The 26,296-nt window shown below is 45.4% G+C and overlaps 1 protein-coding gene across 25 annotated transcripts in view; it reads left to right on the top strand.

Annotated features, from left to right (window-relative positions):
- The window catches only part of FOXP1 (forkhead box P1), a 465,689-nt gene that overhangs the window by 269,884 nt on the left and 169,509 nt on the right, over positions 1 to 26,296 (top strand). For 6 of the 25 annotated variants that reach the window (XM_070050584.2, XM_070050586.2, XM_070050585.2 and 3 more), the window contains exon 1: positions 431 to 17,720. The exons of the other annotated variants lie outside the window; for them this stretch is intronic. In XM_070050584.2, the coding sequence (XP_069906685.2) occupies positions 17,535 to 17,720 (186 nt within the window). In that variant the 5' untranslated portion in view covers positions 431 to 17,534. Of the gene's footprint in view, positions 1 to 430; positions 17,721 to 26,296 lie in introns of those variants that run through there. 25 annotated transcript variants of the gene reach the window in all.

Raw genomic sequence — 26,296 nt, forward strand, 5'->3', positions numbered from 1 at the left:
AGGAAAGGCGTTCACAGCCGAGGGGCAGCCCTGCCGTGGAAGGGGGCTGCAAAGCTGGCCGGCAAGCAGGGTGACAGAGAAGAAGGCAGCGAGCAAGGTGGGCTGAGCCACTGCCTTTGCGTTGGGCCTATTGCAGGTGCAGGGGGAGTCTTTCTCGCAGCGGCACGGTCTGGGGTGCGTTTTGAAAGGGCCCTTTGGCTGCTGTGCACCGAAGAGCCTGGGGCGAGGCGGAGAGCGGGGCAGGAAGTACAGAGAGTTTCAGAGGTGAAAGGTGCTCAGGTAGCTCAGACCCACAAAGTGGCCACCGGCTCACTAAGACTTTTCCTACTGAGCGGTAAGGCACAGCTGCTGCGGCCGCTATGCCAGGCGGTTCGGGCGTCCGGATTAAATGCTAGTTAAACCCGGAGCAGACAGTGCCTCCGTATGGGGTCTGTTCAAAAGAAAACTGGACGGTGGCGACCTGGCTGGGTTGGCGCCGGCAGATAGAGCAGTGCCGTGCTCGCCGTGATGGATGGCTTTGCATTGTTCCCACACAGCGCAGCACGCGGGGAAGGTGGCAGAGCCCCCCAAGGGCCGCGGAGGCGTCGCGGGCTTTTCTCGAACTTTCTCTTCACTCCGTACTCCAGCCAGTGCCTCAGCCCTGTGCGCCGGCTGCGGCCTCTCCTGGAACCCTCACTGTTGTTTGCCATGCTCTTGTCCAAAGCCCTGGTCTTGTCATTTTTATACATTTTAAACTCTGAATTTTGATGAAAACGAGACAGTGGGAATAGTTTTTAAATCATCGCGAGGGTTTTCTTTTTGAAGGTTTGAAAAAACGTGGCTTCAGGCAGTGTGTTAATACCACCCTTTCCATGAAGATGTTTGGCTTCATCAACATTTTATTTATTCATTTGCTCTGCATTTTGCCGGTGCTAACTCTCCTTGATTTTCTGATCTCAAGAGCGCGGCATCTCCCTTGACAATTCAGAGGGCGACCTGGCCCTGCTGGTGTGGTTTCCCAAGACATCCCCGTGAAAAGGACTGGTGTTGCTAAGTCATTTTTTTAATAGAAGGAGGTGCATGTTTGGGCATTGAAATTAATTTCCCTTATCTCGCCATACAAATAGCCACCCTGGCGCCTTTGATTTATTACCTGGAATGGTTCAGCAGCACTGGAAACAGAGGACGGGAAGACATCACCTCTGCATGGCCTCGTTAGTCACAGCATTAGCAGCGTCACCCGAAGGGACTGTTGCACCCTAGCTCGCGTACCGTGCCAGTGCCGGGCCTTCCTCCTGTGTGGGCCTGCTCACGGCTGCTTCTGGCTCATGTATTTTGTTTCTTAGTGCATTGTTGCCATCCTAATATTCTTTCTGCCTTTCTTCCCTAACTTCATAGGAGAGAACTTTCTGAACTGCAAACATATGCCACTGACTAGAAGCAAATATGTTTCAGTCGCATCACCAAAAAGGAGTTGTGTGTTGATTATCTAAAGAATGCTTGAGCTGTTCTCTCTCTCTCTCTCTCTCTCTCTTTTTTAACATCTAGGGAGCAGCTTCCTTAAGTGGAAGTAAGCGTTTGTCTTGTACACTAAAATGATAGTTGGGACAGAACTTTTTTTGCTTAATCAAAATGCAGGAAATCCAAGATTCTCATTATAGGGGTAGGTCAGGGCCAGTTTTGAAAACCTTGAGGCTTGCAAGCCTTAGTGAACTTAGGCACTCGTTATATCGTAGGGTGACCACGTGTAGCCCGGGTGCACCTGTTGACTGCATGAAGGAGGTTGTTAGTTACTTGGTCGGTGGGTCTACTCCATCACTACGAATTAGCACGAGAGCCCCTAAGACCTGCCACAGTGAGATCTAGCTGGAACTGGAATTCAGTTCTTCCGATGGGTGATAGAGAACATTAAAAAGATACCACGAAGTCCAGAGTGTTAAAGGTGAAGCCTAATGGCAGCATCCTGCCATGGATCATCAAACTTATGTCTGTTAGAGAGAATTAGTGTTTTGAACAGTGTTTTTCAGAAATATTTCAGTGTAGGCCTCAATTTTTTTCAGTCTTTTTATTAACATAAAGAGAACCAATCTCAATTTTTCAATTAGTATTGAAGGTGCTTCTTTGATGTTATGAAATAAAATGCTTAATTCTTGTACCAAAAAATGCTTGAAAGTCTACAGTGAAACACACACACACACACACACACACACACACACAAAACACCAAAAACACCTTTTCTGAGCAAAAGGCTGGACCAGAAATTCCACCAAAGAAAGTATCTGGAAGGCAAGTCAGTACATTCAAAGATAAACATTGCTAGACATCAGGGAAATGCAAACTGACATCCTGGTGCACAGGAAAGCAGGAGAATCAGATAAGATACCATCATACGCTTATTAAAATGACTAACATAAAAGTTACACATTTTCTGTGAACTTTTTGAAGACCTTGGGTTTGCATAGATAGAAGAGGTTTTATGCCAAAATAAGATTATTTTGAAAAATTGTTTTAATTTATTATTAGGATGAAAGACAGAGCTTCCACCCACTGGTTCACTCCCCAAATGCCTGCAGCACCTGGGGAGCTGGGGAACTCTGTCCAGGTTTCCCATGTGGGTGGCAGGGACTCAACTACTTGAATCATGACCACTCCCTCCCCGGGTCTGCATTAGCATGAAGCTGGAATCAAGAGCTGGAGGTGGGACTGCAGCCCAAGCACACATACGTATTAGGACATAGAGTATCTTTTAACACCTAGGCTAAATGCTCCCTAAACTTATATGTCAGTTCCATTGTCTTTGAATTTTTGGAATTCCCTCCTGTAGCATAGAGACACACATGGGAGGTTGCCAAGGATTCGAGTGCATGGGGTTGTGTCCTGTGATGGGCACAGGTTGGGGTGGTGGAGCTGTTTCTCATCCTGCCCGTGCCGGGGATGCTATGAATCTGTACCTGGAAAATCAACGTGCGAGAGTCTCACCTTGTGCCTGGGATCTACAAGGCCTGAAGTCTCCCCTGCGGTTTCTCTCTCCCAGCACCTTGCCCCTCCGGTCAGGTCCTGAACACTCACAGCCCCTTTGGAATGTCTCCCTGGACATACTCATTCGCTTGCTCAGCCCCTGGGCCACCCACCCGTCTCTCCTGGCCACTGAGATGCACCCTTCACAGTTCAGGTGTGTTCTCTGTCACATGCCCAAAGAACGCTGCCTCTGATCACACAAGGCTACGCATTTCCTGCCCCTTTCAGGATGCCTGGTGCACCAGGTTGTAACCTTGGGGAGCGCTGATTCGGGCTCGCTGTGCAACGCTGATAGAGAGGAAGTAACTACAGTTGTATTTTTCCTTCTTTGGCTGCTCTGTCTCTTGGTGAGATTTCTGCCTTTGCCCTCATGCTTCTTCAGCAGGGGAATCCTCTTTGGGGATTTTGCTTGAGCTGCTTGTTAGAAAGCAGTGAACTAAGATTTTAAGACCTCTATGTGGGCGGGGGTGGTGGTGCAGCAGATTAAGCCGACATTTGGGATGCCTGTAACTCACAATGGAATGCCAGTCCAAGTTCTGGCCACTCTGCATTCCTGATCTAGCTTCCTTCTAATGCATCCTGAGAGGCAGGAGGTGATGGCTCAAGTACTTGGATCCTTTCCACCCACATGGGAGACCTGGATTGAGTTCCAGGGTCTTGGCTTTAGCCTGGCTCAGCTTTAGCTACTGCAGGCATTTGGGGAGGGAACCAGCATGTGGATGGAACTTCTCTCTCTCTCTTTCGCTCTCTCTCTCTCTTTCTCTCTCTCTCTTTCTTCATCTTTGTTCTCTACCTTTTAAATAGATGAAAATAACTCCTTAAAAAAAAAACCTTGTATACAGTAGGTCTCCCTCCCCCAGATCCACACACAGGATACATTCCACGACCTCCAGAGCGTGCTTGAAAGCAAGTACCAAACCCTGTATATACTGTTCTTCTTTAGGTACACAGCCGCGGTAGTTTACTTTATCAATTAGGCAATAAGAGATGCGCGAGAATAACTACTAATGAAAACAACATTTATAGTGATGTACTGTAATAAAAGGTACATGAACATGCTCTCGATCTCAAAATAACTTGCTGTACTTTCGCCTTTCATTTAAAGGACCCACTTTCTAGCCTCTCTTTCGTATCTGAATTGTCAGCATCACTATTCTTGTGCTGGGGCTCTCATTAAGTAAAGCGAGGGTCACTTGAACACAAAGCACTGTGATACTGCCCGTAAGCATTAGGTGACAAGTGGTTGGGTAGTGTATACAGGTATGAGTGAAGCCTGGAGGGTAGGAGTGATTGACTTGCTCTAGGGGCCACTGTGTGCTGGCCAATGGGGCCTGGAATGCAGACTTGGCCCTGCCCTGCGGTTTTCCTTGCCTTCTCTTCCTCCTCCTCTTTCTCTCTCTTCCCTCCCATTTGAGTTCTTACTGACTGAGTAACAGGAATACTTGCATCTATCTTACAGGCAGGCAACACGAGTCCTTTTTTTCCTATATGTATTATTTTCCCATTGCTTCATGACATGGGTAACAAACCCTGCAGCTCCACCACAGTTCTGCAGTCAGAAGTTCAGGGGCAGTGGACTGGTTCTTGGCGCAGAGAATCAGAACGCTGAAGTCAAGGTGTTAGCTGGTCTGAGTTCTTGTCTGGAGGCCCTGGGGAAGAACCTGCTCTGAAGCTCACTCAGGTCCTTGCAGAATTCACTTCCTTGCGGTTGTAGGACTGAGATCCACATTCCTTTGCCAGCTGTCACCCTGAGGATGTGCTCAGCCCCTAGAGGCTGCTCACGTTTCTCCCCAGATGGCCTCCTGCGTTGGCAGCCGGGGTTGGAACATCGTTTCTTTCTCCTTCTTGGAATCTGTGACTTTCTCCGTCTCAGATCTTTAAAGGGTTGGTTTGATTCTATCGGGCCCCTGTCTTAAGGTCAGCTGACTGGGGGCCTGATTACAACTGCAGAATCCCTTCCCATTAACACCTGGGTAAGCATCTGGGTAGTGACGCATATACCAAGCATCAGTATGCGGGTGGGGGTCGTGCTAGAATTCCACCTGCCACAGAGCGTGACAACGTTGAAAAAAGGTAAAGGTGGGAGCAAGGTCCAACTCCAAGGTATTGACTTTTCCATAGGAATTACCTAAGTTCACCTGTGTTTTCAGACTTTTCTGTTTGCCAACATGACACATTTTGAACTTGTTACCTCATTTGATTAAAAGCATGTTTGTAATCTGTGTACTTCTGTTTCCTTAAAAGGACTGAAGAAGAATGAAGTAAACATAGTATCAAACAATACCATGATGTGTCACTAACTTTTCAGTGGGTTCAGTGTTTCTTTTTTAAAGAAGATTTATTTGCTTATTTATTTATTTGAAAGGAAGAGATAGATTTTTCCATCTACTTGTTTAATCCCCAAATGGCTACAGTGGCCCTGGGCTCATCTAGGCCAAAATCAAGAGCCCAGAATTCCAAATAGGTCTCCTACATGGGTGGCAGGTACCTAAGTACTTGAGCCATCTTCTGCTGCTTTCCCAGCTGGGAGCTGGATCAGAAGCAGAGCAGCCAGGACTTGAACTTGCACACCAATAAGGGATGCCAGCGGCATTCCAAGCAGTAGTTTAAGCTGCTGCGTCACACCGCAGGCCCTCGTGGTTCATTAGGGGGATTTCTTCCCTGCCTTGAACCTCCATGTCCTTGAACCTTTGCCCCAGGGCTGTTTACTTACCTCTCTACTTGGTGGTTTCATCTTAAATAGCACCCCTTTGTGGATGAATTCCTTGATGGACTTATCTAGGATAGGTTAAAAACAAGAAATTGGTGAAGTTGTTCTTTTTTTAAAGATTTGTGTATTTATTTGAGAGGCAGAGTCACAGAGAGAGAAAGGAGGGGAGAGAGAGGTCTGCCATCTGCTGGTTCACTCCCTGGATGGCCAAAATAGCCAGAGCTGGCCTGATGTGAAGCCAGGAGCTTCTTCAAGGCCCCCCACAAGGATGCAGGGGCCCAAGGACTTGGGCCATCCTCCACTACTTTCCTAGGCTACCAGCAGGGAGCTGGATCAGAAGTGGGGCAGCCAGGACTTGAACCAGTGCCCATGTGGGATGCTGGTGCCACAAGCAGAGGCTTAACCGACTATGTCTCATGCTGGCCCCTGAGGTTGGTCTTTCATTAAGGCTCCTGATGCTTCCTGTCCAGTGGCTGTCTGATTATTTCTGGATTTGCTGGTGTCTTCACCCCGTCTCCTACTAGATGTGGTGTTGGGAAGGGAAGGGAAGGGAAGGACCAGGCCTGTCTTATTTCTCCTCATACTCAGAATGAAGCAGACACCAGAAATGACGTGTTTTATTTATGTGCAAACCGAAGGTACATGTCTCTGGTGTCAGCGGAATGGTTAACTCGAACATTTGTTTCGAAAGGGTTCTGGAGTAGAGAAACCAAAGTTATCATGGAGTCACTGCGAAAGCGTTGTTTGGAAAGCAAGGATTTACAGAAACTCTTCAAAGATAGAGCCAGAAAGGAACATTTTCCGTATTGCCTCCAAACACGGGTAGCAGTTGGGTGACACAGGTCAGCTAATGGCTGGATCATTTTAAATAGATAAATTTAAAAATTCATTTATTTGAGAGGCAGAGCTGTCATCCACTGGTTCACCCTCCCAGATGCCTGCAACAGCAGGGGTTGGGCCTGGGCCAATCAAAGTCTTCTGTGTGAGTGACAGGAACCCCGTTACTTGAGCCATCACAGCGTCTGCATTAAGAGGAAGCTGGAGTCAAAAGCTAGAGCCAGAAATCGAACTCGGGCTCTCTGATGTAAGGCATGGGTGTCTCAACTGCCAGGCTGAACACCTGCCCTCTGTGGCCAATTTTTTATGCTCGAATAAAGAGATCTCCCTTCCTCCCAGCCCTATTTGAACAAGCTCCTCTGTCTGATTTTCTCCTAAGTTTCAGCTTTACTTCCAAGCACTGCTCATTAAAGACCTCCCTAGAAGCTGTTTGACGTTGGCGCATGCTGGTAGTCACCCACCGTGATCTCCTGTGTAGAATGGGTCTACAGTTCCCACATTGGAAGGACAGGAGGGTGAATGCCTGTACCCAACACACCAAGACTGCTAAGCACTGCCTTCATTATTAGACTCCATTCTTTTAACCATGACTCTACAAATCTGGCGTGAAATTGACATGCTATCTCAACAGATAGATTTTGGAAGTTTTTTTTTTTTTTAAAGTTGCAGTAGATTATAGAATCATCACAGATGATATTCCACTTAATTAACTTTTATCAGCATATATTAAATAAGATTGCCTGGTTTTCAGTCTTTAGGTTGAAATATATACATTTCAGCTGGCGCTGTGGCTCAATAGACTAATCCTCCTCCTTGCAGTGCCGGCACACCAGGTTCTAGTCCTGGTCGGGGCGCCGGATTCTGTTCCGGTTGCCCCTCTTCCAGGCCAGCTCTCTGCTGTGGCCCAGGAGTGCAGTGGAGGATTGCCCAAGTGCTTGGGCCCTGCACCCCATGGGAGACCAGGAGAAGCACCTGGCTCCTGCCATCAGATCTGCGCCGGCCACAGCTCACCGGCTGCGGCGGTCATTGGAGGGTGAACCAACGGCAAAAGGAAGACCTTTCTCTCTGTCTCTCTCACTGTCCACTCTGCCTATCCAAAAAAAAGAAAAAGAAATATATACATTTCACCTACAACTACACTGAGCATAACTTCTCATTTAAAAAAAAAAAAAATTAATGTGTTTTTTGAGAGAGAGAGAGACTGAGAGAAAGTTCCCATCTACTGGCTCACTCCCAAAATGCCTGCAGTGGTTTGGCACTGGAAACTAAATCCAGGTATCCCCATGTGAGTGGCAGGGATCCAATTACTTGAGTCCTCGCTGCTGCCTCCCAAGGTCTGCATTAGCAGGAAGCTAAAAAAATCTTTTTCTTTAAAATAAAGAGTGGTTCACATCAAGTCTGGAGAGCCACTTGTCTGCTCGCCTTTACCCATTCATTGATACATGACAGAGTTTCAGTAAACACAGATTAGCTTGCCTCTGCCCAACCCCATCTCCTCTTCGCTGGGGTGATGAAGTCATCCCTCTGCTGACCTTTACACTACGGAGCAGCAGAACCCAAGCTGTAGCGTGCATTGGGGCCTGGAGCTGCTGGCCATGGCGCTTTGAAGAACTCATTTCCAGAAAGTCCCCAAAATTGTTCCAGAGTTGTTACCAAGTTGTTCCAAGTTGTTACCACTTTTCAGATGAGACCATTTTAGGGAGCAATACCAGCAGAATAGATCGAGTCACATTTCAGTGTTGTTAAAAAAATCCATCCAGGGTCCGTGATTATGGCTTAGCAGGTAAAGCCCCTGGCTGCGATGCCGGCGTGCTATATCAGTGCCAGTTCAAGTCCCAGCTGCTGCACTTCTGATCCAGCTCCCTGCTGGTGGCCTGGGAAAAGCAGCAGAAGATGGCCCTGGTGTTTGGACCCCTAGCACTCACGTGGGAGACCTGGATGAGGCTCCTGGCTCCTGGCTCCTGGCTCCTGGCTCTGGCCTGGCCCAACCCCAGCTATTGTGGTCATCTAGGGAGTGAACCAGCAGATGAAAGATTTCTCTCTCCCTCTCTCCCCTCTCTCCCCTCTCTCCCCTCTCTCCCCTCTCTCCCCTCTCTCCCCTCTCTCTGTAACTCTGACTTTCAAATAAATAAATCTTTTTTAAAAATACCTTCAAAACAACATATTCAGTGAATTCTCAAGGCAGGTGGAACAGCAATAGTGAATGTGATGATAGAATTGACAGAGCTTCTGTGGTCTTATTGTTAGGCTTTGCCTGCCTGTTAATTCATGGAGTGAGATTCAGAGAAGTCACTGTGTGGCATTACAGTGGCCATGTGAGTGTCTGTTTCTGATTTAATTCCCGCAGAGCAGCACGTGCCCAGAATGGAGGACCCAAGGGGACTGCTTTGTCCCTCATTAGCTGGGAGAGCTTAGACACCAGGCTGAATCTCTCCATGAGGGCCTCAGTTTCCTTTCCTGTGAAATGGAACTATTTGCTCTTTGTCAAAAAAAAAAAAAAAAAAAAGGAAAGAAGGAAGTATCTGCAGATGGGAAGAATGCCTGAAACAGTCTGCAGATGCTTTCATTTTATTTTTATTTTAGCCCAAATTAATATGCAAAACCAGAATGCCATTTGCAGAGTCGGTGGCGTCAGTTCACCCTATTTCTAGGTGAAGTATGTGAAAGTGATTATAGGTAATAAATATCTTTTTTTTTTTTTTTTTACTTATTGCAGAGGCAGTTTTTCCACTGTTAATGAGGGTAATTTGACTTGGTTGAAGGATTGCAGTTCTTAAGAATTAATGCAGTAATCCAATTCAAAGATTTAAAGAGATCTAAGATTTTTCACAGGTCGCGTGCTAGTGAATGTGCTCCTCTCACATAGCAGCTAATGGACTTGAACGCCAGTCTGTCATTTACTGTTCCCTCACTGCATAGCGGCTTTGCCCTTGGTCCCGAGTCTACTTCCCGAGCGTCGCGGGTTATTTAGGAGTGTGGTGTATTTGTAACACTTTGGAGAGAGAGCGTCCTGTTTCCCACAGCCCCTGATGACTGTGAAAACTGGGGGTTATCTTTCCTAATTACACGTTTGAATCCCAATCTGCTAAGGTCTGAGGAATATCAGGCTCAGAGGAGCTGCCTTCTTGCCTCTCTGTTCCAGAGCAGGGCCTTTTATTTTTGTAATGTATTTTTAAAAACTAATTCATGTATCATTGTGTTCGTACATATAGGTTAATTCACGTGAATACAAAGGTTACATGCATCGTATTCATAACTTTCCATTTTTGATAATGATGTATTATTAACAGCTAACAATATTTTGCAAAGGCTTATTTGTAAAGGATGTTGGAACTGCTCTTATTTCCCGATCCCATTATGTTCCCAAATATTAAGAGTCCCATTTTGAGGCAATTAGAAGCATTCACATCTCTCCACGTGTGCTCTCCAGACAGCGTCACCATTCTGTGCACACAGGAACCTTTGTTCCTTAATTAGAAAAAAGGACCAGAGCTCATCCGTGGCGGTTCCGAGTGGTGTCGCTCAAACATTGAGGCGACAGTACAGCACAAGGAGACACCCGGCGTAAACCCGAGTGGCTCTCAAGGTTCTCGCTGAGGGGCCCCGTCACCCCCTCCTCACATCTCGAATTGTCCTGCTGGCTGTGCATCAGTTTTAAAGCCAAAGAGATTTCCATACTCATGGGGGGTGGGGAGCCTCTCCTCTAGAAATCTAGAACTCTGCCATTGTTGAAAGCTCATGATCCTACAGACAACAGGGCAGAGACTTGTTTTTTTTGTTGTTGTTGTTGTTGTTTTTTTTTTAATTATTAGGGGCCAGTGTTGTGGTGTCACAGGTAAAGCCGCCACCTGCAATGCTGGTATCCTATATGGGTGCCAGTTTGAGTCTCTGCTTACTATCCAGCTCCCCGCTAATGCATCTGGGAAAAGCAGTGGAAGATGGCCCAAGTGATTGCTCCCTTCCCTGCACCCATGTGGGAGATCTGGAAGAAGCACCTAGCTCCTGGCTTTGGCCCCCCAGCCCCAGCCTTTGTGACCATTTGGGGAGGGAACCAGCAGGTGGAAGATCTCTGTCTCTCTGTCTCTCTCTGTCTCTCTCTCTCTTTGTAACTGCCTTCCAAGTAAATAAATAAATAAATCTTTAAAAAATATATTGAAGTTAGTGGACATCACCCAGCTGCAGTCATTGCAAGCCGGAGAGTCACTGGCAGAAGTCTTAGAGGAGAGATACCCCCGTGTTTTCCAGGCTGAGTCTCAATGCTGGCATTCGGCATCAGCTGTAGCAAGTTTCCGCAAGCTAAAACTCCCAGAGTGGATTGGCAAAAGCATTAGGCCACCTCAGTTATCAACAAAGAGCCTTGGTTCCCACAGCAAGAACAGGCATTTCTCCAGCCTTCAGGAAATTTCATGCATCCACTGTGTCCAGAAATGCTAACAGCGCCGCTCACGCTGGTTAAGGTGGAGGTTCCAGAAGCAGAGCCTTTGCGTAGAAACCTCTCCTGCCCCTGTGGGCGACGGTTGCTCCTGGTGGCTTGGCTGGGCCAGGAGGACGTGGGGAAATAAAGGACTGGAAAGAGCAGAGCAGAGCCATCTGTGTAGAGCCAGAGGTTGGAAAGCAAGGCAGCTAACGTGAGCGTCGGTTGGCTTCTCTCGGGGAAGGACCTCTCCAGTGAGGCAGCCAGCTCTGGAAGGCCGAGGACCCAGGCTCGCCCACCACCCCACCTGCCAGCCCCCTCCTCTTTGCTTGCCTTCTCTTTCCACGGCTGCTAAAGGATAAACTGCCCTCATCCTGCTAATGCTAATGAAAGACATTATTAACCAAAGGCAGTGCTTCCAAAGGAAGCCAGGGGCTGGCAGACAGAGACATGACACCCTTCTGCTGATAGTGGTGCCGGTCAGAAATGGTGGGTCTGGAAACAAATACTGTTTCCCTGAAACATTCTGCCATTTAGAGATACATGTCTAGCTAGCCGTGCGTGTGTGTGTGTGTGTGTGTGTGTGTATAAAAAATATTTCCACTAGTAATCTCTTTTATGTTGTATTTTTCAGAGAAAGAAAAATAGATTTTAAAATGTAAAAACCTGTTCTTCAATTGAGTATGCAAAAATCTCATTGCAGTATTTATTCCAAACCTGCTCTCATAATGTTCAGTCAAGGAGAAAACAGCAAAAAACAGTTGTTGATGGACTTAGCACAGAACTGGATTAAATAAGCATTAGTCTACTGGAGCTGATTACAGGAATATGAAAATGCAGTATCTTAATGGTACATATTTTTATGTGGCAGCTCAGTTGCCTTTCATTTTGCAGCTAATATGTCTATTCTTATGAGTCATTTACTTCTTTAATTACCTTTTGCAGGCAAGGCACCATGGTATATTAATGTGAATGATTTTTACTGCCAGTTTATCATACAATGCCCCAGAAGTTGAAAGGCGTAATTGACTTGGAAGAACAGCTCATGGAGGAAACAATATTTAGTTGACAGTTTTCCTTGTACTCTCTGTTGACGTTTATGAGTTTACACTATGCTAAAGGAGTAATAAACACAATTTTCTTTCAATAACAGGAAAGGGTAGCTTCTAAAAGACATTTGTGGAAAACACATTTGTTCATTTCTTGAATAATATGAAAATAACACATTTCCGGCGATAAGACCTCTCAGATTGCCAATTGAATTAAACCTTTGAAGGTGCATTTATAACCTGTCTCAGAGCATAAGGAGATATTAGGGTCCTGGCGATTGAATCGATTTAATGAATATTTAAATCATATACAAATTTGGATAAATCACATTTCAATTTAGGCATTAGGGCGAGACTATTTGGCCAGCTCCTCCCAGCCTCCTGGAGAAGGCCAGGAAGCAAGGGAGCTTGGGGTTTGGGAGAAGTCCTCTGTCTCTGGGAGAAGTCTGACGGCACATTTTGGGAAAATAAAATAAGGCCCAGCCGATACAACTCCTTATAAGGTCTGGCCTTCCAACAGTTAAAGGAGAGACTTGGGTGGGTCGCTGCCGGCTCAGAGCGGCTCAGAGCCGGAAGAGTGCCCTGACTCCGCTTGCTTGGGCAGTTATGTTTTCACCATCCCTTCCGCCGGCCCCCCTGGCCCTCACTGGTCCACCGGCTCCAAGCAGGCCCTGGTTTGGCACGTTGGTTGAGAGGGAGTTAAACTTTTCACAGTTTTCTGGATTGTTTGCAGTTCAGTCCTGTGCAACATAATGAAAGTTTTCTAGCCATCTGTTGCTAAGCTGGCGGTGAGCAAGGCCAGTATATCCAAACAAAGTTCTGGCCTGCCGTAAACTGAACCTGTCAGTTTAGCATAGCTTTGCTGACCCTTTAGTGAACAGGGCAGCCCTTGGTACCAGGCACTCACTGCTTAGAGCTTTCAAAGGGGAACTATTTTGAGGTTAGGGGGTGGGGGCCTGTTTACTTTTTCCCTCCTGTTCCTCTTGCTGGCTTGGAACTCACTCGTTTATACTTAATCTTTAAATGGGTGCTTTTCCCCCTTCCTTCCCCCTCCTCCCCTGGGCCAGGGGTTGGGAGGTGGGGGGTGGGCATTACTTCTTAATAGGAGGTTGTAACAGTTAGGAAAAGGTATGAGTGTCTATACATGCGTGTGAGGTGGCTGTGATTGGAAGGGGTGTTCTCTGCAGTTATTTTTGTTTCTTTTTGTTGTTGTTGTCCTTCAGTGTTTGGGGACAAGTAGTCCGGGCAAAGAAGCTCCTAAACTTATTACTTAGCGTGTATGATGACACATGTTTCATAGCTTTAAAAGGACCTTTTTCTCCCTTTCTGTGCGTTTTGTGTTTTGTCATTGGACATTAATATACAACAGAATCCAACAGAGGAGCAATTAGACAGCGCTCCCTGCTGTATGGGGTATTGCCTGCTCCTCTGTTCTCATTCGCAGGGTCAAAGCATTGCTTCAAATTGCCCACCTTAACCTTAAAATGATCTCACTGTTTTGTGACCCTTTTTTTCCTTCTGTAATGGTGTTTCTTGGCTATGTATGAAACATCCTGTGTCACACACACTAGTGTCTATGTAATTTCTAACTCTTGTTCGCAGAATAAACTTATTTTTAAGTCTGTTTTCCTTGAACTTTCTGAAGTACCATCTTACACATTCACAATAGGATCTGAACCAACCAGTGCTAGACAGGAAGTACGCAATTTGTAGACATATGAGAAGTCTTCAAAAAGTTCATGGAAATGACTTAATATGAACAAAACTATGCATGCATTTAATATTTTTGTATTAAAATAAGCATTTTAGTTCCATTTTACGTGATCTCAAGTTTTTGTACACACACACACACATACACACGTGCGTGAGTCCCTAACCTATCGAGTTCCCTTCTGCTAGTGGCCTCATGTAGGAGCTGTTGTATTTTCATCTTGCCTTTACTATCAGGAATTGCCCATCCACACTGGTTACCTGTGTTCCCCGGGGGAAGAGAGGGCCTGGGGCGGCTGCCATCAAACCTACAGGAACCCGAAAATTACTGATATCCAAGGAAGAGCTGTTTCAGCCACTCCCTCCGCCACTCAGCCCCCCAGGTGAGAAGGGGACTGCAGTTGCACACAGCACAGAGGAAAGAGACACCGACAGGAGGCACACTCATCCAAAGACCAGAGGACAGCGTTGGGACCCACCTTTAGCAGCAGTCAAGGGGTCTGCAAGGATCAGGCAGTAAGTCAATAGGGTGGGGTGGTGAGACAGAAGAAACAAAGGAATAAACAAGGAGACACAGTCTTCCATTTGAGGGACAAGGAATATCGCCAAAGTGAAAAGTGGTCAATTGAAAATGTAACTGAATGCACTTATTTGGAAATATCATCGAGTCATATCTGTTTGTAAGGTGACTGACATATAAAGTGCTTTTTTGTTTTAAAGTAAAAAAAAAAAAAGCGTATTTGGGGTAGAGTTTCAGGCATAAGTGTCAGGTGTAATGGAACATGTATTCATGCTAAGAGTCAAGCAAATAACCTTGGTATTTAGGACACTGCCTTTCAGAACATGAAATTGTATTTTGTTGTGTCTTTTTTTTTTAAGGACTACATTAAGAGGTCACCTATTAGCTGTGTTTTTGCTGTCTTAAACTCAGCCCTTCTGTCTATTAAAATCAAACCACTGTGTAAACATTCCAGTGTTGTTCTTGGTCTCTACAATGGCCACGGGGATCAGGTTTCACCTGCCTGCACATCTTCAAGCAATTAGAGCAATTAGCGTGAAGCCATTTCACATTGCAGGATCCAAGGTCTATGGTGACATTCAAGTCCAGGGTGAGCCTGAAAGGGAGAGTGAGGGAGAGGCCTGCAGCATGGCCACTATTCCGTGGCCCTGAGCAGACAATTTCTCTTTTAAAAATGGTAGCTCTTTAATGATGTTATTATGAGGTTTTTAAATGACATATCAAAAGTTGTTTATATCAAGAAAATCCAACAGTCATTTAATTATACTAATGAAGGTCTTTATACGTGGTGGATTAGGAAAAAAAAAAAAGACTTTTAATGACCATGAGAAATGGAGTGTCGCTTCTTGTATCAGAGTGGTGGTGGCAGCAGTCTGTGTAGAGAAAGAATATATTTTATACCATAGAAGGGAATTTGCATGTCTCTTTTCATGGTAAACCTCCCTGTTTTGGGTGAATGTAATGATCACAGCAACATGGAATATTCTGTGGGAGATTTTTGGAGTAAGTGTTGAAAGCAACTATGTTGGATTTTTTTTTAAGGTTACAGAAGAACAGTGGTTACTTTAGCAGATTGAACTAGTACAGTTTAAAGAAAAATTACCAACTTTAGCACATCCAATAGCTGTGTAGGCACGACAGAAGGTGACTTTTAAAAAAGCAGTCTTAGACACTGGTACGGTCTGCTTTGTTTGTTTGTTTGATTTGTTTTTTACATTTGTAACCTAGTTACGCAGGAATCTTGTTTGCACAAGGCAAACCCTAAACTGATTACAGCTTTTTAAATTGGATCCTAGGTTTTTAAATCCATATTTTACTGTTGGTTTATTATGCAAAAAAGGTGGAGGGGGGAGCGCTAATTTTAAAAATCCAAGCTCGCTGCAAAAGAAGATCCTGCTTTGCAGTCCCAGAGGGTGTTTGCAATCAGGAATATCCGCGGGCTAAATTATAATGTGGAATTCTGTTGTCCTCTAGCCTGACGCTGCCTGTTCACGTTCAGTGTTTGTTAACAAACAACTCAAAGTGCAACATCGTTCAGAGAATTACCTGTTCCTTAAATGCGCCGCCTTTAATGAAAATAAGAGATTTTTCTGTAAACAGTAATAATAACAGTCGTGCACCTCTGAGAAAGTTCTTGCCGCAGTCTCCTTACAGAAGTGCCCGAGTTGGCTGAAAAGCCACAAGGGGAGAACACTGACCTCTGTGTGGGACAGAGCTGGAGCACTTGTGTTCAAGTCCTTTTAGGGAACTGGGCTGCGTGGAGCTCCCCAGCCCCAGCACTGACTCCTTAAGCTGTGCTGTTGAGAGATGGCTCTCGTGGGCGGGCTCGTCCGGGGTGCTCAGGCCGTGTGCCATCTGCGACTGCATCACAGGGCAGAGCACAGGGTGCTAACACATGCCAAGCTCCTTGCTCTGCCCCCTGAACACGGATTGCTAGGAAATCATTTGCTGAATCTGTGCTGGACCAGCTGAGATCCAGAGCGACATTTGCATGGGACACTCCACCCCTCCTAAAGGGGGAGAGGCTGTGCAGGGCTCTGTAGGGAGGCAGGCGGTAAACCTGATCATTCCCATTTCTCCCCTAGCCTCGTCCAGTGCGTCTATGATCTGCCTTTTGAACTGTTTTTGTGGCTGATCAGTTCCACCTAATATGTCTCTTGATTTCTGCTATTGTCATGCCCAGGCGACATGCTGTTCTCTTCATTTTTATAAGCTTTACATGCTTCTGCCTGTCATATTCTGGCGGTTTATCTTCAGCGTCTGGATTTGCTTTCAGACTTGAATGTCTATCAAGCTGCCGTTGCTTTGAATGTGAGATCAAAAGAAGATGAATTCCAGTAAAAAATTTCCTTCTATGAAGAAAAGATTGGGGTCTGTGTAAACATCCCACTGACAGCTCCCAATGAGTTATTTTAGCTGCGTATTAGCACCTGCATGACAGACAGTCCAGCATTCCACGCTAAATAACAAATCACTTGCTTTCATGGCAGAAGAGTATTGCCACAGGAGCAATGCGTTTTCAGGAGGAATCCTGTTCTTCCTCCTCTTTTTTTTTTTTTTTTTCCCTTTTTCTATTGAATATGGCTGTTGAACTGCTCAGCCTCTCTCAAGCTGACTCGCTGTGCCTTCAGCAGTTTGCTTTTCCTTACAGAACCTGTCAAGTTCCTCAGGTGACAGAAGACAGGACTTTGATTATCAGTTTTGGGTGACTTGAGGAGTGTTTAAGTAGACAAGATAAACAGGTAGTTTGGTTGATTACAGAGAGGGAGAATGTTAAGAAAATGCAGCGAAAGCAAGATCAAGGGCATATCCCTGGAATTCAGGACAGCGTGTTCTTTAAAAATAAATGTGACAAAACCCTCTGAAGTCTGCAAAAATCTGAATTCTCTTCCTTTCTTCTTCTTCTTCTTCTTCTTCTTTTTTTTTTTTTTTTGAAAGCATCCTGCCTATGTAAATGTCACCACAAAAATATCTCAAGAGCAGGTTTCCCAAAACTCTGTAGCCATGTCTCTGTGTGCGTGAAGGAGCTGCGTGTGGCCAGGGCTTGGTCCAGCCAGGGCACCACTCCACGCGCCCTGTGGCTGCTTGCAGCCCGGGCGTGATGTCGGCACGTGAAGCGCTCACAGATTTCTCCGAGTGCTAACTGCAACTTTGAACATTACCTGCAAGCTCCAACTGATCTTTCAACTTTGAAAGTGAAGAATGGCTTGAGGAATTCTTGTGGTTTCTTTGTCATTGAGCGAGCGCGCAGCCAGCTACTGTGGAGGCAGAACTCCCCGAGGTTGCTTACAAAGGGCAATGTTCCAGTGCGTTTTCTCCTCGGGTGTGCTTCAGCCGCACAGCACTTCCTGTTTATTCAAACATCTTTTTTACCACTCTGCAACCCCCGCTTCACAGAAACAGCCAGAACCCATCTACAGCAAGAAGACGGAAATCCAAAGGCAGACAGTACGAGCTCTCGCCGTCAAACTCTGCATTTTCTCTGTAAGTGCCCAGAGGAAAAAAAAAAAAAAGAAACATTTTTTTTTTTGGTTGCCGGGTTAAACTTTTAGACTGGGGCTCTGTTCTGGCTTAGACATTCACAGAAGGGCAAAATGAGATGATCCAACTTATTTACTGCCTTCTGTCCCCCCACCCCCACCCTCCTCACGCCGCCAAAGGCTTTTTTCCTGCTTGGAGCTTTGAGAGCTCTCTGGCTCCTGCTCACTTCTAGTTGATTCACTGTGCCTTTCAGACGTGTCTTGGGGTGTAATCAGCAAAGAAAGCCGCGGCGGCGTGTTGTCAGGACAGTTTGGTGGGCTGCGGGGCGGCTGAGAACCTCTGCTTCTTGTGACATTGTTTCGCGTTGCCTTCTTTTTCTTCCTGTTATCACAAGTGGTGGGAGAATGCGGGCTCGTGCCGCTCTGCAGTTCGGCGCCGACACAATTGTCCTCTGCCGTGTGCATCGTGACATTGTCATCCTTTGTGGATCGGTCTTGATAATATTTGTACCAATTTCATGCCAATAAAAGTCAGACTGCTGAAACACGCATGGTCATTATCTCATTTATATGACTATTGTTTAAACGGAGGGGGCTGTTCGAGGACAGAGAAAGCCTGCCTCACTCTGCGCGATGGTTGTTAACTTTGATGTTGGAAGGCTCTTTTCAAAATTTCCATTGTGGATAATTAGTATGGCAGGGAAAGCCCTGAGACTTGGGCAGCCTCCGCTCTGCCTGGAAGAGCCCGGTAACTGCTCTCTCAGTCCTTTCTGTTGAAATGACTTTTTAAACACATGGTTTGACATTTTTAAGATAGTTTCCGCCTTTTCCCATCTGCAGTCATCCCTCTGGCCTCCCTCCCCTCCCCTTAAACTCCCCCAACTCATCTTTGGTCCCCCAACATTAGTGTCGTTAGTAAAGCCAGGTGCTAATTTTTTTTAACTATATACTGGTCATGGAATAGACAGGAAATGGAAAATGAACTCTTTTGATCTTAAGAGAATTCTTGTTACTCTCAACTTTGTGTGTTAGTCCCCAGACTAAATACCCTTAAATGTTGGTGTCTAAAACAGCATCTGCTAGAACAGAGAGAGAAATGTTATGTTGTATCATTGTCCAAGCTACTAATGGAAGAAACCTTTAAATAAACAACTAAGTTGGTATGTGTATTACTTTAGCTAGGATGACATTTTTAATGTTCAGAAGTTGTGCTACTTTGTAAGGAAAAAAAAAATGTTTGTGACGGCCTTCAGGACAATTTGTTTAACAGTAGGAGTAATCGCAGGGAACATGGAAAGAGTGACTCTAGGCGTATACTCAGAGGTTAGTGTAGGTGTGGGGGCTGAACACTCTGTGTGGGAACAGTGGGCAGCTTTTCTGGGTATCTCTGTCTATTTGATGACCATCAACTTTCCCAGCTCGCTGGTTTTGTTTTCTCTGGATGGCATGTTTGATTATTTATCAGAAGGGAAGGGAGTCGCTGAAGCAAATAAACATGTGACCGAGGTCTGTTTTGTTTTCCACTCAGAAAGCCATGCCCTTTGACAGATACACAGAAAATAATAAATGCATTGTTTTACGATGAAAGGAAATTATATGTCTTTTTTTATTTTATTTTATTTTTTTTGGTGGTGGTGGTTGGAGGGGGGAAGCAAGCAATTGGGTTAACCCTTAAGGCTCAGGAGGTTTTCCATTTATTTATTTATTTTTGGCCTTCTGAGAATTTGCCAGGCTTTTTATACTGAGAATCTATTGCGGTGCATGGTTTTATGGGACAGGATTTCCCAGGATTAGTTGTTCAGTAGTTGGGCTTGTCTGGATACTTTGCTTGGCTGTGCTTGCCTCAGTAGTTCTGTTTATGGAGTGTGTGTGTGTGTGTGCATGTGTGTGCACACATGTACACTCACTTTAATCAGTGATACCATTGGACAAATCAGTAGCTCTATTGGTTTTGTTGAAGGCTTTATTCTGATTTTAGATCCAAACAAGAACAGCTCGACTAAAGGAGAATACACCCAAATGTCTATTGGCCAGTCTACAACATGACTGATTAGAAGCCAGTGTTTTGCTCCCCTCTCAAAAGTTGAGGCAGGTGCTTTGATGCAGAGACCACGTGTATGGCAGTGTGCCTAAAAAGCACCTTCTCGTCATTGATACTGTGTGAGGCGTTGCATGATCTTCAAGGTCACCATTATCTCATATCTTCCCAAGGCTAAGGGAAAAGCTTGAGTCTACATCGAAATATAGGGTTTTTAAATGAGCAAACGAAAATTTACCTTTTTTGATTTTAATTCACAGGTGGGGTTTGCGTGCAGGTGTAGGCTTTCTTTATACACAGGCAGTGGCTGACATATGTGAGCTCGCTGGCACATTCTTTGGAAACTGGAGCATGCTCTCCTGTAGGGGCTTCCTCACTTACACACATCTGAGAAAGTGGTGTGCGTGATCCTAGCACAGTGCCTGGCCCCGTCGTCTCATGCTCTATAAATCACAGCTGAAAATCTGTCTCGTTGCCTATACCGTTTTGGAATGTGAATTGAAAATATGCACACAGAGGATTCCCTCTGCATTGACTATATAAGGGAACAGTGCGGTGCACGCTCCAAGCATACAGCTTCCACCAGAGCTGCCTGCATGGAACCGGGAGGTAGCTCTGCCCCGGAGAGGACAGCGCTGAAATCAGTAGCCTTTCCGCCGCCTCTCTTGTCATCTTGAGTGGCTCTCCAAAGAGCCGGTCGGGTTGGATCATCAGACTTTATACGCAGACAGAGCCCTTTGTCTGTCGAGAAATCAAAGCATCTGACTAATGTTAACTCGTTAATACTCAGAACGCCCTTGGGACGTAGGTAGGCTGCAAGATTATCCCACTTTTGAGGTGGGAAAAGGTCCTGTTGTGAAAAGAGTTTACAGTTTCCGGGAGTGTCTGCGCTGACTGCCTGGGCTGGCCCTGGCAGGGGTATGATCTCGATGCTACGAGAAGTGCTTTTCCTGTGACATCATCAGGCCTGACCACAGGCAGTCTCATGAGAAAGTGTTTTGCCATGAAGACACTGGACTGGAAAATACAGCCAGTGCCTGATGCGGGTGGTGGTGGGAGGGAGGAGGTGATGTAGACTAATCATGCTTCGTTTTAATCTGTTTGGGTTCAAAGTTAGGATATATTTTTTAAAAGATGCAGGATGGGCTGAAAACGCTGATTGTTGTTTTGTTTCACTTTGACTCAGTATGATGTTGGTGATTTAACTTCCACAAAAATCCTGTCGGTTTGTTCTCTGTGTAGAAATAGATACTACTTATTGGCTGTGCAAGTAAGTCAGAAGTTGTTCCATAGTTGTACGCTTGGGGGGGGGGGGGGCAAAAGAATTGAGTCAGTGTGTTAGCCCTAGGTGTTAGGTGTCAATCTTCAGTTCCAGTTTGTCTTGGGCCTCTGTCCAGAAGTCACTAAGTTGATAGTCTAGTGGGGCTGGCATTTGGCACCGTGTTTAACACACCACTTTTGGCACCTGTATTTTTTATTGGAGTGCCTGGGTTCAAGTCATGACTCTGCTTCTGATTCCAGCCTCCTGCTAATACACATCCCTGGAGGATGGGAGGCAGCAGGTGACACCTCAAGTAGTTGAGCCCTTGCTCCCCAACTTCTACCCATGTGGAAGACCAAAATGGAGTTCTGGCCTCCTGGCTTTGGCCTGGCTGTGACCCTGGCCTGGCCTGGCTTGGCCCAATCCCAGCTGCTATAGGCATTTGGGGAGTAAACCAACAAATTGAAGGTAGATATCTCTTCTCTTTCTTTAGCTTTCAAATAAATAAAAATACATTTTTTTAAATAAACAAGTTTTTTAAAGAGTCAAGTGGCATTTGCTGTTCTGAGTCTTGTGCTAAAAAAATCATTCCAGAAGACACTAAAGTAGGGTGGTAGCATTTGGGTTATTTCATTCTTCGTACTGTTTGTTGGAACGTGAATATAGAAATTAGATTTGAAAATCTATATTCAAAATGCGTTTCTCATTTTAAAAAGTAATTTTCAAAAGACCATAAATAATTATTCCAGTTTTGCTAGAGAAAAAACTAGTTTGCTGCAGCATTTGTTGACAGTGTATCAGGTGTAGGTGATGGCAATGTACTTGGTTTTTTTTTGCTACTTTTCTAATTCACTTATGTATTTTTCATGCCTCCTGTCCCTAACATTACTTTCATAATCAATAATCATTTATAAAGCATGTTTAAAAGTGACTTCAGAGGTCCTTACTGGTGTCGGGCTCCAGCTTCTGTGTTTCACAGGCATTGATTGTAGCACAGGTACTGTTCTTTCTTTCTATCGTGATCAATGAAGACGCTAAGGCATAGAGGTTGCATAACTGGCAAGCAGTGGAGCTGGGTATCCAGTCCAGGCGCAGTGACTGGTAGGCCTTTAACCACCATGTCTGCTGCTTCTGTGGAAGTTGTTAGTTTTGTTGTGTGTGTATTTTTTTTTTTTAAAGCAGACTTGTACTTCTTTGGAATTGCTATGATTCTCTAGAGGTCAGTAATTCCCCCAAATTCCCAAAGAATCCTTATTCCTTCATGTCTCAAGTTCCACCGTATTCTAGACTGTGGTCGCTGGAAGTTCCAAAGATCATTGTCACCCTTTGAGCACCACTGTGCCTCAGATGAGCAGTTTTCTTTTTTTTTTAATCCCGCAGTCAAGGAAATGTTTCTGCTTCCTTGACCAAACCAATCACGTTCTTTTTCTCCTCCTGTATTCCCTGTCCACCAGAAGGCCAAAGTCTGTACGATTCTCACTACAAAGTTAACTTTGAATGTGGCTCGGATTAACTGAATATATTTTTCTAAATGTACCGAAGTTTCTCTTTAAAGATCTATCATGTCAAGCAAATAATTCTAGTTCCGTGTAAGTAGAATTCCAGATGCGCAGATTTGTGGATGAGGAGACACGTTTGTTTATGTCCTTCTTGAAGTACAGGGAAGGGTTCTGTGACCTTGGCTGTGTGACCCTGGACACATCACATGACCTTTGTGTTATACAAAGCAGTTTAGAACCAAACCAGATACAGCGTTGGCATTTGATCAAGGTTGGTTACTCTCTTTGTTAGCATCATCATCATCATGAGTGTCAAATCTTGCTCCCACCTCACTCTTTGGCTTCTTAGGCAGCCGTATTGTTCTAAGCGTCGAGGTTCAGTGAGTGTCAGAAGCAGCCGTTGACATATTTGCTTGTTGCCTTTGCTGGTGGAAGGAGCCAGGAATCGAGTTGCAAATCCCGTATGAGACCAAAAAGTAAATCACATGGCCCTCTTGGCCTTAGTTTACTTTTGGTGCCATGATGGCCGTGTGTCTCAGATTCCTTTGTGCCCAACAGAGGATGCTGAGATGGTTCTCTGATTTTATAGAGGATAACCAATGGTTTGTGATGACTTGGAAGAAGGAATCTTTGCTTTCCACCAACTAAGCGATTCCCTTATAAATTGTTTATATTACAGTCGTTGTTTCCATGTAGTAAACAGTTACTTGATCCAGGTACTGTGCTAAGGACTTCTCATGCATATCTCTCATTATCTTTGCCTCCCTGTGGTCCTTAATTTTCTTTATTTTTTAAAATATTTATTTATTTATTTAAAAGGCAGAGTTACACAGAGAGAGAAGGAGAGGCAGAGAGTAAGCTAGAGAGGGGTCTTCCATCCACTGGTTCACTCCCCAGTTGGCTGCAATGGCCGGAGCTGCGCCAATACAAAGCCAAGAACCAGGAACCTCCTCCGGGTCTCCCATGTGGGTACAAGGGCCCAAGGACTTGGGCCATCCTCCACTGCTTTCCCAGGCCATAGCAGAGAGCTGGATCGGAAGTGGAGCAGCCAGGACTCGAACTGGCGCCCATATGGGATACCGGCACTGCAGGCTGCGGCTTTACCTGTTATGCCACAGTGCTGGCCCCACTTAGTTTTCTTATCTGCTAACTGGGCATAACAATGGCTCAAAGAGTTAAGGAAATTAAATGAGATCGTTGTCTGTACTGTTTAGTAATTGGCAATAAACACTCCAAAAATCATAGCTTTAAAAATAGTTTTCCTTTGCTCCAATGACTAGGGGCCAAAGCAGCTTAAATAGCATAGTGATTTAACACGTCACTACCACCACCAGAACACACAAACAAAAGTAACTATAGCAAAGCGTGAGAGTCTTCAGTGGGTTCAAAACAGGGTCCAGAAATGCTCCTGGAAGTGAAAGCAATGACAGGTGAGTGATGAGGTTTGGAGCTGACTTAGGGTGAGAAGGTGGTACATGAAGCACAGGTCTGTAGACGCCTGAGCTATGGTTGGACTTGGGTGAAACGGCAGAAGAGTATTCTATCGGGGGCAGGTGTTTGGTCTGTGGTTCACTTGACTGCTTCACTTGTCCCGGTGGCTGGGTTCAAGTCTCTGCTCTGCTTCCAATTAGTCATCCTGCTGATGCACACACTAGGATATGGCAAATGATGCCTCATGTACCTGGACCCCTGCCACCCACATGGGAGACCTGGATGGAGTTCCAGGTTCCTGGCTTTGGTGTGGCCCTTCCCTGGCTGAGGTGGTCATTGAGGTTGTGAACCAGTGGGTGGGAGAGCTCTCTCCACTCATTCTCTTCTTCTCTTTCTCCATTTCTCTCTTTCAAATAAATAAAAATCGATTTTAATAAAAGTGCTATTTTCTCATTGCTCTGCTTTTCCACTATTTGCTTTTTGAAAAATTCCTTTTGGAACGAATTCCCCTTGGCCCAGCTTAGACAGGGGACAAGACACTTGTCTTGGATGGGGCTTGAAGAAGGAGGAGAAGCAAGGGATGGTGGTGACAGCATCAACACCCCAAGTGAAGATAGCTGAACCCAGACAGCCAGGGAGGTGGAGATGGTGTGAGGGGCAGCAAGGTGGCTGAGCTGTGCATTCTGTCCTGACTGTCCGCTGGGTGTTTGACATTGCAGTGATGGAAACGCCAGGTACTACAGAATGCAGGAACAGCCCTGGACCCCTGGGTCCGGGGACATCAGGAGGTGGATTGTGAACAGAGCGTGTAGGGAAAGGTGGAATTTACAATTTTCTTGGCTTTTCTGTAATTGTGGGCAGAGAACAAGGAGAGTAGAACTACAGATGTGGCTGAGGCTCAGAGAGTCTGGGGAATGGGAAGGTGTGGTTGATAAAGAGCGAGTGTTTGTTGTTGGGGGTAGAAGGGAGGTAAAGTCAGAAGGGGTGGCGCCATGAAAGTCCCTTCTCCTTCTTCCTGGAGGCAACAGAACCACAGTCATTCATGCATTTGTGCCTCTGGGCACTGCACGTCCATTTCTCAAGATTACCCATGGCCATCTTTGTTCTAATCAGTGACCTTGGTACAATGTGAGTGTCAAGTTCTCAGCAGGCAATCTTTGTTTTTGTTTTTCTGTCCTAGCCACTGACTAGACTTGTGACCTTGAATAGATCATTGAATCTCATAGTCTCTACTTTTGCACTTCAAATCAGCAATTATAAACTTTCCCCTCCCTTAGAGATGTTGGGAACAAGAAATAAAATATTAAGTGCACAGCAGCCGACTAGCTCAGTGCAGTGTTTCAGCATCAGCTTCTTAGATACAGGACACTCTTAAGTTGTATTTGCCCCTGGGTTTCTAGATATACATTTTTTTTAAAGGTACATTCTTGAAATCCATGTATAATATTTTCATTTCCCATTTTTTAAAGATTTATTTATTTATTTGAAAGAGTTACACAAAGAGAGGAGAGGCAGAGAGAGAGAGGGAGAACGAGAGAGAGGTCTTCCATCCGATGGTTCACTCCCCAGTTGGCCGCAATGGCTGGAACTGCGCCAATCCGAAGCCAGGAGCCAGGAGCTTTTTCTGGGTCTCCCACTTGGGTGTAGGGGCCTCAACGACTTGGGCCATCTTCCACTGCTTTCCCAGGCCATAGCAGAGAGCTGGATCGGAAGTGTGGAGCAGCTGTGTCTCACCAGCGCCCATATGGGATGCCGGAAATGCAGGCCCACTGAGCCACAGCGCTGGCTCTAAGACACACCTCATTTTTTGGGGGAAAAAAAAGATTTATTTATTTATTTATTTGAAGAATTGTATGACAGAGAGAGAGGGAGAGACAGGAAGGAACAGGTTGTGGGGAGAAAGGGAAAGAGAGAGATTTTCCACTAACTGATTCAGTACCCAAATGGCCACAGCAGCCTGTCTGTCCAAAGCCAGGAGCCAGGAGCTGCCTTCCAGTCTCCCACATGGATGACGGAGGCCCAAGCACTTGAACCATCATCTCCTGCCTTCCGAGGTGCATGAGCAGGGAGCTGGAACACAAACCAGGGCCCCAATATGCCGGGTAGACATCGTGAGTGGAGGTTAATGCACTGCGCCACAACACCGGCCCCATTGTTTCTTTCTTTGTTTTTTCTTAATTAGGCATTTTCATATTAACTTGAAAATTCTGCATAGTATTTTGAAAATGATTGGTGATTTGATAGGATGGTATGTTTTTGTGTGAGGTATAGGTAAACTTGGTAAGAGATTTCTGTTTCTTTTTTTTTTAACTTTTATTTAATGAATATAAATTTCCAAAGTACAGAATATT

The sequence above is a fragment of the Oryctolagus cuniculus genome, chromosome 10 (genome assembly GCF_051225735.1).
Source record: "Oryctolagus cuniculus isolate XC-2025 breed Fujian yellow rabbit chromosome 10, ASM5122573v1, whole genome shotgun sequence".
NCBI classification, from domain to species: Eukaryota; Metazoa; Chordata; class Mammalia; order Lagomorpha; family Leporidae; genus Oryctolagus; species Oryctolagus cuniculus.